General features: G+C 42.3%; 1 protein-coding gene across 2 annotated transcripts in view; it reads right to left on the bottom strand.

The window, feature by feature from the left end:
- Positions 1-12,650, bottom strand: part of TRMT44 (tRNA methyltransferase 44 homolog) — a 33,412-nt gene that overhangs the window by 14,290 nt on the left and 6,472 nt on the right. For both annotated transcript variants that reach the window (XR_012158737.2, XM_073342629.1), the window contains exons 3-6: positions 11,857-12,076; positions 8,743-8,811; positions 3,240-3,347; positions 1,442-1,513 (exon numbers count right to left, since the gene is read on the bottom strand). Coding sequence is in view for 1 of the 2 variants with exons in the window: in XM_073342629.1 (XP_073198730.1) it covers positions 1,442-1,513; positions 3,240-3,347; positions 8,743-8,811; positions 11,857-12,076 (469 nt within the window). In the remaining variant the exon portion in view is untranslated. The remainder of the gene's footprint in view (positions 1-1,441; positions 1,514-3,239; positions 3,348-8,742; positions 8,812-11,856; positions 12,077-12,650) is intronic.

Here is a 12,650-nt window from a genome sequence, read left to right as displayed (position 1 = left end):
GAGGGTGCTCAGCACCTCACCAGATGGTGCATTATGGCCTGATCCTGAGCCCAAAAAAGTGAATGGGAAAAACGCCCAATGACTTTCATGGGGCAGGGCCTAAATGAATTAATATATAACAGGAGAGAACAGAACATGACTGATTAGTTCAGAAGTGACTAGATATATATAGCATATGGGAGTTGAAATAGTACATTGTCTTGCCACTCTAGACTTTTACTTCCCAAACCCTTGGCTTAAATTCTGGCTCTGGACTGCATGGGAAAACAACTGTGATAGTCACATTCAGTCTCTATTTGTCCACACTTGAGAGCCACTAAACAGTTTGATGCAATTGGCGGTCTCTGTACTTGAGGATGGGGACTAGAAAAGCAGGGATGATGCATGCCAGCACTGAAGTGAATTAGTTGCAGAGTTGCATGTAATAAATTAGTACCTTAAACTTCAATGACTTGTACAAACTCTGCTGGCCTGACTGAAGCTAATATCAACCCTTCAACTCTATGACTTTGAAATTCCTGTTTTTTTAAGCAGTGTGGGGAAAAGTCATACTGAACTCTGACATATGTTAATCAACAGCCTCAACTAGAACACAACTATATAGGGAATTTGTTTTTTTTTAAAGCAGCTGAATCTGGGGAAACCTTAGAGTACTTTTGAGAGAGTGGAAATAGGAAAAGTCAATTTCAGGAGTTTAGTGAAAAAAAAACGAGGAAACTAAGGAACAAGGCAACTATCAATCAACATGAGGATTTGATACACAGAAGACTATGCACAGCTGGATTGAAAGTGAATGTTCCTGTGTTCTAGTTGTTTCTGTTCTCATAAAAATGCTAATGTGGAATTTGAAAGATAATCCCTCTTTCAGACCCATTTTCCTGTCCAGTTTGCTGCAGGCTATTATTGTGATGGCTTATTACAAAATAAGCATAGCAGGTGATTGTTCCTTTTAGGACCGAACAATAATGCTGCTCCAAAATGGCATACAGCACTGTAGGAGGATTGTGGCTGGAATCATTTCCAGAGTGATTCTATTATGAACTTCTCAAGAATAAGCCAAACGCTTTTGAACTTCTATTTTCTTAAGGATAGCACTATGTGGTGTTGCTGCACCACTACTATATAAGCTCTGATCTTTCAAGATCAAAGATTGTATTTATTTTGTGTGCGTGGCGGGGAAGGGTGATGGCAGGGAGGTTACCCATGCTGGTTCTTGTAACTGAGAACTGGGGGGAAATTGAGCATATGCATGCATACAATAAGAAACAGACATCCTAACCCCAACCTTCCTTGTCAACAACCTACAAACATGACTATGCTGAACCATCACCCTGCAGCTGACAGAACAGTACTCATATATTCAAGTTAAATTAAATAATTTGAAGCAATGACTGATGAATAAATAAAAATAAAGATACTGTAGGTCTGATTTTTACAATACCTCTAAATGTGTTTGTGGTCCATACATGTCCCATATTTTTCTTCTTCTGACATCAATTCCCCTACCTGGGTACTGAAATATTTGGATTAATAATTGATTAAAAAATAAAACATAATATCTTATATTTATAAGCACGTATTTCATTCAAAAACTTCATACACACTTGCCAAATCAAGACACAAACCAAATACAGGGATAACTTGATCCACACTGACATGCAGCCACCTCTGTGAAACACAGCAGCACTGCGCGACAGGTGGAGTTAGATCCGGAATATCGTGTCAAATGGAAAGAGCAGGGGAAATGTAGGTAGTCAGAATATAATTACCCAGTTTGGACCTGGACCTGGACATAATGATTTAATTGGGGATTGGTCCTGCTTTGAGCAGGGGGTTGGGCTAGATGACCTCCTGAGGTCCCTTCCAACCCTGATATTCTATGATTCTATGATGGTTGATGCCTGTTTGGGAAATGCCCTGGTTCTCTGTCTGAGCATAAACAAGTCAGAATCTTGGTTAGCTATCTCATCTCTCACTCATCCACTGAATCATTCCCAAACACCACTACCTACAGCACAAATCTGTTCCTTTGCCATCCAAGTACTGACTCTGCCCAAGCTTGTTTATCATGTATCTGACAGGATCTCACCATAAGGTGCTATGCCTGCACACTAAGCTAAGAAAAAAGGAATAAATTACCAACTTGACTTTCAGATTGAGTCTGTTACACTGGATGGATGAAATAAACATTTCCATGAAATTTAAAAACGTTTTTCATTAAATGCCTAAAGTCCTATAAAAATTTTTTATAACTATTAAGTTCCTTTTCAAAAAGTTCTTAAAAACGATGAAGAAAATGTTCTGAGATTAAACAGACAGACTCTGAAAGTCACGGGATTTTGTTGTATCACATAGAACTCTTCTTTAACATTTTCATTTCCATCAAACATTTCTGATAAAAATCAGACTCGAGGACCTACATTTTGTTATGCTCCATGCACACAAGCACCACGTACTGGTAGTCTTTTTCACAATTACATGACCATTTGTCATGGTAAGGAAAAATATCTTGTGCTTTAATGTCAGTAAATGTCAGCTGTTATGCTTCTTCCTGCTGGGTTAAATGGCAGGGTAACAAGGCCAGCTTCCAAGGAAATCAGCTTAATCACTACTGTTAAGGGATAAATCCTGCAGTGAACCAGAGCTAGTTAGTTTTCTTTCCAAGGATCAAGTTGGTGTGGAGTGCTGTCAGTCCAGAAGTGTTCCCCCAGAATCCAAAAAGGCAGTACAGGCAACAACTAAACCCATAGGCTGTGCCATAAAGTACAGTCTACGATACATTTAGTACACATTATATTACCTAGTTACCTTTTTTGATGCAGTCAAACAAACTCCATTTTAAAGCCCTGGCCCACTGTGTCTTTGATGATTAGCAGATAACAGATTACAAAAAAGATTTCATTTCAGGACCCTGAAGATTTTGTTGATTTTAAGTTATTTCCCATCTTTCTATACCCATAGCATGATTAGGCTGCATAATTACATTTTGTTTCTTTTCCTCTACATTAGCCTTGAGCAGGAAACAAGTTCATTTCACAGAGAACCACTTATACTAACAAAAAGCTTGTAATCAGTTCTTTTTTTTTTTTCCTGACAATTGCAGAGATTCAAACCCTTGCTTTAATGATATTAATGAAGCGCATTCCAGCTATCAAACATGCCAGATAAAGGAAAGGAGAACCAGAATACTGAACACCTCCACTTTTGTTAAAAAAAAAAAAAAAAAAAATTGTATTTACCCCTTCATTGCTCAGAATATGAACCAGCAGACCATTTCCGCATCCTAGGTCTACAAAAGACTGTTTCTTAGACAACCCTTTTTCTGCTCTCTCTTCTTCCCAAAGGATCTAAGTAAAGACAAAAATTAAAACAAGTTTTAATCTCTCAGAGCATTTTCTCAATGACTAAAATATTTGTGGCCCATTCCTGCAACTCTTATTCACATGAGTCGAGATATGGACTTCAGTGGATCTTCTCCTGTGAGTAAAGACTACTCAACATGAATAAGGGTTTGCAAGTGGAAGCACATACTACATTTTCAAGCAAAAAGTTTAAATGAGAGGTTGCATAAGCTAACAATAAAAGTTCATGCCCAAGTGCACTGATGGAGAGGAAGAATAGTTTTAAGTGATTAAGCTGCTAGCCTGGGACTCAGGAGATCTAGGTTTAATAGAATCATAGAATCACAGAATCATAGAATATCAGGGTTGGAAGGGACCTCAGGAGGTCATCTAGTCCAACCCCCTGCTCAAAAGCAGGACCCATCCCCAATTAAATCATCCCAGCCAGGGCTTTGTCAAGCCTGACCTTAAAAACTTCTAAGGAAGGAGATTTCACCACCTCCCTAGGCAATGCATTCCAGTGTTTCACCACCCTCCTAGTGAAAAAGTTTTTCCTAATATCCAACCTAAACCTCCCCCACTGCAACTTGAGACCATTACTCCTTGTCCTGTCCTCTTCCACCACTGAGAATAGTCTAGAACCATCCTCTCTGGAACTACCTCTCAGGTAGTTGAAAGCAGCTATCAAATCCCCCCTCATTCTTCTCTTCTGCAGACTAAACAATCCCAATTCCCTCAGCCTCTCCTCATAACTCATGCGTTCCAGACCCCTAATCATTTTTGTTGCCCTCCGCTGGACTCTCTCCAATTTATCCACATCCTTCTTGTAGTGTGGGGCCCAAAACTGGACACAGTACTCCAGATGAGGCCTCACCAATGTCGAATAGAGGGGGACGATCACGTCCCTCGATCTGCTCGCTATGCCTCTACTTATACATCCCAAAATGCCATTGGCCTTCTTGGAAACAAGGGCACACTGCTGGCTCATATCCAGCTTCTCGTCCACTGTCACCCCTAGGTCCTTTTCCGCAGAACTGCTGCCTAGCCATTCGGTCCCTAGTCTGTAGCTGTGCATTGGGTTCTTCCGTCCTAAGTGCAGGACCCTGCACTTATCCTTATTGAACCTCATCAGATTCTTTTGGCCCCATCCTCCAATTTGTCTAGGTCCCTCTGTATCCTATCCCTGCCCTCCAGCGTATCTACCACTCCTCCCAGTTTAGTATCATCCTCAAATTTGCCGAGAGTGCAATCCACACCATCCTCCAGATCATTTATGAAGATATTGAACAAAACCGGCCCCAGGACCGACCCCTGGGGCACTCCACTTGACACCGGCTGCCAACGAGACATGGAGCCATTGATCACTACCCGTTGAGCCCGACAATCTAGCCAACTTTCTACCCACCTTATAGTGCATTCATCCAGCCCATACTTCTTTAACTTGCTGACAAGAATACTGTGGGAGACCGTGTCAAAAGCTTTGCTAAAGTCAAGATACAATACATCCACTGCTTTCCCTTCATCCACAGAACCAGTAATCTCATCATAGAAGGCGATTAGATTAGTCAGGCATGACCTTCCCTTGGTGAATCCATGCTGACTGTTCCTGATCACTTTCCTCTCATGTAAGTGCTTCAGAATTGATTCTTTGAGGACCTGCTCCATGATTTTTCCGGGGACTGAAGTGAGGCTGACTGGCCTGTAGTTCCCAGGATCCTCCTTCTTCCCTTTTTTAAAGATTGGCACTACATTAGCCTTTTTCCAGTCATCCAGGACTTCCCCCGTTCGCCACGAGTTTTCAAAGATAATGGCCAATGGCTCTGCAATCACAGCCGCCAGTTCCTTTAGCACTCTCGGATGCAACTCATCCGGCCCCATGGACTTGTGCACGTCCAGTTTTTCTAAATAGTGCCCTGCTCTTCCACTGACTTCCTGTGTACCACTGGACAAGTCACTTAGTGCCTCAGTTTCCCATCTCTAAAATGCGGATCACAGCACTTGCCTACCTCACAGGGCTGTTGCAAGCATAAATACATTAAAGAGCGTGAGGGGCTGAGATACTATGGCAAGGGGGCCCATGTAAATACGTTAGACAGAAATAACACAATTGTGGGATCACACGACAGGTGATAAAAAATCTTGGTTTGTGCCACATAAATCAACAAAAATGGCCGTCTTCCAACCCCTCAGCTAGTGCATATACCATTTTGCCTCCCTTTTCCACAGGGGTATTTTGTTTGTGTCTTTCCTGATGCCCTTTAAGGCACACAATGGGAAGTAGTGAAAGTAGATTATTTGTGATTCAGAAGCAATCTGCCCTACTGATCCATTTTCCCCATAGGTGGTGGGCAGAAAAGTCTGAATGATAGTATTACTACTTAGACCTTAATTTATTGCTTTTACCTATAGATTTCTAAGATGCTACCTTTCATGAGTGTGGAGACTGGGGTACAATCAGGCAAAATAACCAGGTCACAGTCACATATCAGTCCAGTGGCAGTGCTGGGGGTAGAATCCAGTGATACCCAAATGGTGCCTAATCCACTGCTGCCTTCAATGGAGCACTGTCTTGACAGGTTTCAGAGTAACAGCCGTGTTAGTCAGTATTCGCAAAAAGAAAAGGAGTACTTGTGGCACCTTAGAGACTAACCAATTTATTTGAGCATAGGCTTTCGTGAGCTACAGCTAGAATTCTGTGCATCTTGGAAGTTGTGTAGTTGAGGAGAGTGGCTACCATGAGGCACTCACAAGCCCTACGCAAATGGAGTAAAACTCCCGCACAACTTAGGAGAGAGAATGGGAAACCTCTACCTACTTCCCTTAACACAAACCACACTTTGACTTCTTCTGTCCCTCATGCAACCGCACACCTCTGCCAACCATGCACTCTGCTGGGCAGCTCCTAAGCCTCATAGAAGTGGAATCCTTCTGCCACAGTGCAAATAAATCATATGCACTGCTTGTATATTATTTTCATACAGTGGGGGCATTGCTAGCATTATTTAATAATACTAAATGAAATATGTCGAACAATTCCTAGTCTCCTAGCGTTGCTGCAGGATGCTGAGTTTGCTGCAGCACAGTGCAGCTCAGTCGCGTATGTCAGAGCTGGCCTTGTCACATAACATAGGTCTTTATTCGCCATATTGCACACGGGACCTTACTTAGAAAGCACTTTTCATTGGATGATCTCAGAGCAATTAATTTATAAACATAAATTACTTATTATTTGCCTAATGCCATAAGGATAAATGTTTCTTTCTGGGCCAATGTAGTAGGGACACGTCCTGCCCCGATCAGCTTAACTACCTAAATGAGATATAACAGGACTAGGGATAATAAAAGTGGCTCAAGGAGGACAAGGGTTACAAGATTGACAGATCAGGAGAGTGAAACAAGTGCTGAAGGAGGAGAGCAAGGTCATGTGGCAAACAAGGTTAGGGAGGCCCTTCCAGTCACAGGGGGTGTCATAAATATAAAGGGAAGGGTAATCACCTTTAAAATCCCTCCTGGCCAGAGGAAAAATCCCTTCACCTGTAAAGGGTTAAGAAGCTAAAGGTAACCTCGCTGGCACCTGACCAAAATGGCCAATGAGGAGACAAGATACTTTCAAAAGCTGGGAGGAGGGAGAAAAACAAAGGGTCTGTGTCTGTCTGTGTGATGCTTTTGCCGGGGACAGAACAGGAATGGAGTCTTAGAATTTAGTAAGTAATCTAGCTAGATATGCGTTAGATTATGATTTATTTAAATGGCTGAGAAAATAGCTGTGCTGAATAGAATGAATATTCCTGTCTGTGTGTCTTTTTTGTAACTTAAGGTTTTGCCTAGAGGGATTCTCTATGTTTTGAATCTAATTACCCTGTAAGGTATTTACCATCCTGATTTTACAGAGGTGATTCTTTTTACTTTTTCTTCTATTAAAAGTCTTCTTGTAAGAAAACTGAATGCTTTTTCATTGTTCTAAGATCCAAGGGTTTGGGTCTGTGGTCACCTATGCAAATTGGTGAGGATTTTTACCAAACCTTCCCCAGGAAGTGGGGTGCAAGGGTTGGGAGGATTTTGGGGGGGAAAGACGTTTCCGAACAACGTTTTCTCAGGAACCCAGATAAAGTTTGGTGGTGGCAGTGGAAGTCCAAGGGCAAAGGGTAAAATAGTTTGTACCTTGGGGAAGTTTTAACCTAAGCTGGTAAAAGTAAGCTTAGGAGGTTTTCATGCAGGTCCCCACATCTGTACCCTAGAGTTCAGAGTGGGGAAGGAACCTTGACATGAAAACCTCCTAAGCTTACTTTCTATGAGACTATGGACTTTCTATGAGCTTATATTGTCCAGAAGGAAAGAGCAGTCTGGGCAGTATAACATTCACATTTCTGGGGACAAGTTTGGGACGAGGAATTTTCTAGTGTTACGCTGCAGTATAATTCAGGCGTGGCTGGCTATGGCCACTATAGAGCTGGGAATAATTTACATGCTGGAAGCTGTCTGTGAGCAAACCAGGAGTGGTGGCTCTCACAGCAAATCAGTGTAAAAGGCACACAGCAAATCAGTGTAAAAGGCACCCCAGGTTGGAGAATTGAGAGGACACAGCTGTTCGACAGTCCAGATTGTACCCTGGGTAATGTCAGAGTAGCTTTTGTAACCAATAACAATCATTTTAACAACTGTTACTAAAAGAATTACTGTCACTTCATAGGACATACATTATCTCAAGGAACACAACAGGTTAAACTTACAGCCATTGTCACAAAGTACATTTAAAAACAAAAACAAAAAACTGTTAAGAATATTCCACAAGATGTGATCATCTTACCCCTAAAGAATGTGACTGTATTATCCTAATATTGGTATCCATCTACAAATGTTACCTTTGAAAATAAAATTGTAAGCAATCATATTGCATTATAAAGCACGGTCCATGCGGGAGTATCTTCACTAATATTTTATTTTACAGATGAAGAAGCTGAATCACAGAGGTTATGACTGAAATTTTCAGAGCAATCTAAGGCATTTAGACTTCCTCTGAAAACGTAAATGCCTCAGTGACTAAGGAGCCTAAAAGGCCAGATTTTCAAAGGTATTTAAGATCCAGATAAATCCAAGTAGACACCAATTTGCATTTTTAGATGCCTAAATACTTTTGAAAATCTGGCCCTGAGTTTCTTTTGAAAATGGGACTTAAGGGTGAATTTTTCAAAAGCACCTACATCTTCTCCTAGACTGCTTTGAAAATCTCATCTGAAGTAATTCATATCAGATTAGATAGGAAGTCAGTGTTAGAACCAGAAATACAATACAGATTTCTACTCTCAAGTCTATTGCTCTAACCACTATTCCATTTTTGCTACCCCAGATATCGTAATCTAGTCTTTTTTAAAATTCTGCTAGTCTATTACCAGACACTTACCAGCAGATAAGTAGCAATGGCAACATCTTCATATACAAATTTTTCGGGATCTGTTACTTCAGGCCACACCTTCAGATAAACAGAGGTAAAATTACCAATTGCGTTATCATTTTAACCACACCTCTTTAAAGAACATGCTCAACTAGACTGGCCTTGGGGAGAGATAGCTCAGTGGTTTGAGCATTGCCCTTCTAAACGCAGGGTTGTGAGTTCAATCCTTGAGGGGGCCATTTAGGGATCTGGGGCAAAAAAAAATTGGGGATTGTGCCTGCTTTGAGCAGGGGGTTGGACTAGATGATCTTCTGAGGTCCCTTCCAACTCTGATAGTCTATGATAGTCACCCCATCTTTAACCTATCACTGAACATTATGGAATTCTAACCTTCCAATTAATTAAAAAAAAATCTTGCCCCATGATAAGGAATATGAAAGACTGCGTAAATTTTTGTGAGTCACACAATAAACTAACTTGTGTACACACACTAGGATAGAGAACATCTGCAGTCATTCAGTCAAGCTAAGTTTCAGGACCAGTTATGGTTCCAGATGTGCAAATCACATGGAACAAAGCCCACCACATGTTCTCTAGTACATTGCAGGTGCTTATTATGTGACTCAGGAAAATTCACCTCCATTGGTATGGTTACGTCTGCCACTGGAAAGATTATTATTTGTATTACAGCAGTGCCTATCAATGTTCCCTCTAATTTTTTACATCCATGTGCGGAATTAATGTTGTTACGTGCACCAATATGGAAGTGATGTGTGGCGGGGGTGGGGCCGAGGGGTTCGGAATGTGGGAGGGAGCTCAGGGCTAGGGTAGAGGGTTGGGGTGCAGGGGAATGTGGGCTCTGGCTGTGGGGCTGGAGATGAAGGGTCTGGGGTGCAGGAGGGGGGCTCAGGGCTAGGGAAGAGGGTTGGGGTGTGGTGGGATGAGAGTTCTGGCTGGGGGCACAGGCTCTGGAGTGGGGCTGGGGATGAGGGGTTCAGGATGCAGGAGGGGGCTTAGGGCTGGGCCACAGCATTGGGGTACGGGAGGGTGAGAGCTCTGGCTGGAGGTGTGGGCTCTGGGGTGGGGCCAGGATGAGGAGTTTGGGTGCAGGCTGCCGGCGCTGTGGTGGGGAGAGAAAGGACTCCCCCAGCCCTGTCTCACCACAGCAGCCAGGGGCCAGGGGAGAGGTGCCTCTCCCTACCTGCATGGCCCTTGATAGCCTGCTGCACGGCCACGCACCTTAGAGGGAATTTAGGTGCCTATAGGTCACAGCAGGAAATGAACTTAGTATAATGGAATCTTGAGCTTACAATCTAAATAAAAAAGACAGACAAAGGGGAGGAGAAAATAAGCATTATACCCTCTTTACTGATGGGGAACTGAGGCACAGAAAGACTAAGTGATTTGCTTATTGCAAAGCCGTGAACTAAAGCCAGATCTCATGAGTCAGAGGTCTTGGCCACAAGACCAGCCCCCTCTTATTTATACTGATATTTCTCCCATGGGGAAGATAATATCCCTGTAACATTTTTACACCACTTGTTCATAAAAGGATTTGTTGAATCTTTGGCAGCGTAGTGACCAATCCTGGCCACAGTTCATGGAGCTGACACGGCCCAGAAGACCGCATCCACTGGTTGTGTACTGGGCTGACTGATCCTTGGGATGACTGACTCATAGCTTAATCTTTCAAAGTTCTGGGTGAAGTCATTTAACTTCAGTGGGAATAGAGGGCACTCTGCACCTCACAGAATCAGACTCCGGTGCCTAAAGCCTGATTAAAAGTCTACTGAAGTCAATGGAAAGACTCCCATTGACTTCAATAGGCTTTGGATCAGGCCCTAAGTGAGTGAGAAGAGGGAACTAGGTCTGCCCTGTCACTCATCAAAGGAGAGCTACTTGGGGAGCCAGGAAGTAAGGTGAATCACAGCCCTACTGTACCTGTATCCTGTTTTCTAGAGCTGGACTAACACCTGTGCAGAACCAGGGAAGGAAGAGAAAAGCACTGGAAGCAAAGGATTTGGGATAGAACAAAACATATCATTCGAGGGAACTGGATGGGAAATGGGGTGCTAAAGCTCTCCTCTCGTACACAAATGCCATAGGAGAATCTCTCTGACCCAACTGGTCCCAATCAGAGGTCCATTTCAGAGCTGTCGGCCAGGGACAGTGTGTTTCAAGCCCCTGTTAATTCTCACCACACTGACTTCAAGGGAACCAGCGAGGAACTGGTGGTCTAGGATATTGAGATGGCAGTACACAATGTCAAGCCTACCTAGCATTGTTGGGCCGGCTGAAGGCAGTGACTCCCTTGAAAGGAGCATGAAGTGGGCAGCTACATATATACTATGCACCAACCACAACAATAGGCTGACACAGAAAGGAAAGTCTTGTTAAAATGCCACCCCCAGATTGAAGGGACAGTTGAGATGGTTTCCCTGGCTTGGGGGGAATTCACCCTCAATAGAGATGAAGGATCCCTGGAGCTCAAAAAATAATTCTTGAAGAGCAAATGCTTGGCAAGCAAACATTCCCACACATGTGAATGCACACAGGATTTATCAAAGCCTAGGGTGGAAATTTTTAGGAAACCTGATGGTAAAATATTGGCAGCAGAGGCCTAAAGCAAGCCACTGAGGGTAAAATTTTTAAAAGTGCCAAAGTCACTTAAGATCTTAAGTCCCATTTTCCCAAGTCACTTAGAGCCAGGCTGTTAGAGGTATTTAAACACCTAAAGCAACAATGGCTTTCAGTGAGATTTAGGCTCCTAAGTGCATAAGTCACTTTTGAAAAATGGGACGTAGGCTCCTAAGTCACTCAGATGCTTTTGAAAATATTATCGGCAGCACACCAAGGCTCTGCACCTCAGATGCGATCTTGCTCTTCATTTTCTCCCAGTTACGAATTAATAATGCAGATTTCAATTTGACTCATAACTACCACCAACACTATGTAATAACACTGAACTCTCTTCACATACACAGGGAACTTTAAAATCAAGAACAAATTTTAATTTAATGATTTTCAAATAGATTTCTTCTTTTTTAACTAAGACCCCAGTCTCACTAGGAAGCAGAAAACACTATGAGAGAATGGGACTCTAGATTTTATTGCCACACTTACCTTTACCATTTCTTTGTATTTTTCTTTTAGCTCTTGATAAACCCTGCTGTATTTAGCCACAGAAATGAGCGAGAGTGTACTTTTAAACTCACTCTGCTTTTTCTCTGTGGACCATTTGGCCAGTTTGGACAACAGTTCACTTCCAAGCCACGTTGTTTTGGGGTATACAATTCCATCTGCGACCCAGTTTTCTGGAGATGAAGTTAAAACAGATACAGACCTTTAAAAATATAAGAAATCTGAATAAATACAGTGTATGTCAATGATTGAACGAAAGGCTCGGTCAAGAGAAAAAAACAGCAGAAGCCACTAAACACAAGCTTTATTACTTTTATCTTTTGCATACATCATAAGGCCGGATTTTCAAAAGCACTCAGCATTGGCCTAACTGCTCCCATTGTAGTTAGTGGCTCCCAATGATGAGTGCTTTTGAAAATCCCACTCTGTGCATTGAAGAAAGGAACTGACATACTAGGAAAGATCAGAAGAATTGATATTTATAGCTTGGCTATCTGGAGACTAGGACGCCAATCCTGCAAACACTTAAGTACACACATAACTTTGCTCACTTCAGTTGCCCCATTGTCTTCAACAGGAGTATTCATGTGCATCATGTTAATCACATAACTGTTAACCGGGTTGGGGCCTATGCAGGAGATTTGATAACATTACACAACTATGTGAAGGGTATAAAGATCCAAGAGGAAAATGAGATATTCAGGGAGGTGCAAGGGACAGAATAAGAAACAACTAGGTAATACATGAAAATAACAGAAAACAGAGTGAGTAAAAGA

The sequence above is a fragment of the Lepidochelys kempii genome, chromosome 4 (genome assembly GCF_965140285.1).
Source record: "Lepidochelys kempii isolate rLepKem1 chromosome 4, rLepKem1.hap1, whole genome shotgun sequence".
In the NCBI taxonomy this organism is placed as follows: Eukaryota; Metazoa; Chordata; order Testudines; family Cheloniidae; genus Lepidochelys; species Lepidochelys kempii.
The sequence above is the reverse complement of the archived record's forward strand: the minus strand, read 5'-3'. Positions and strand labels throughout refer to the sequence as shown.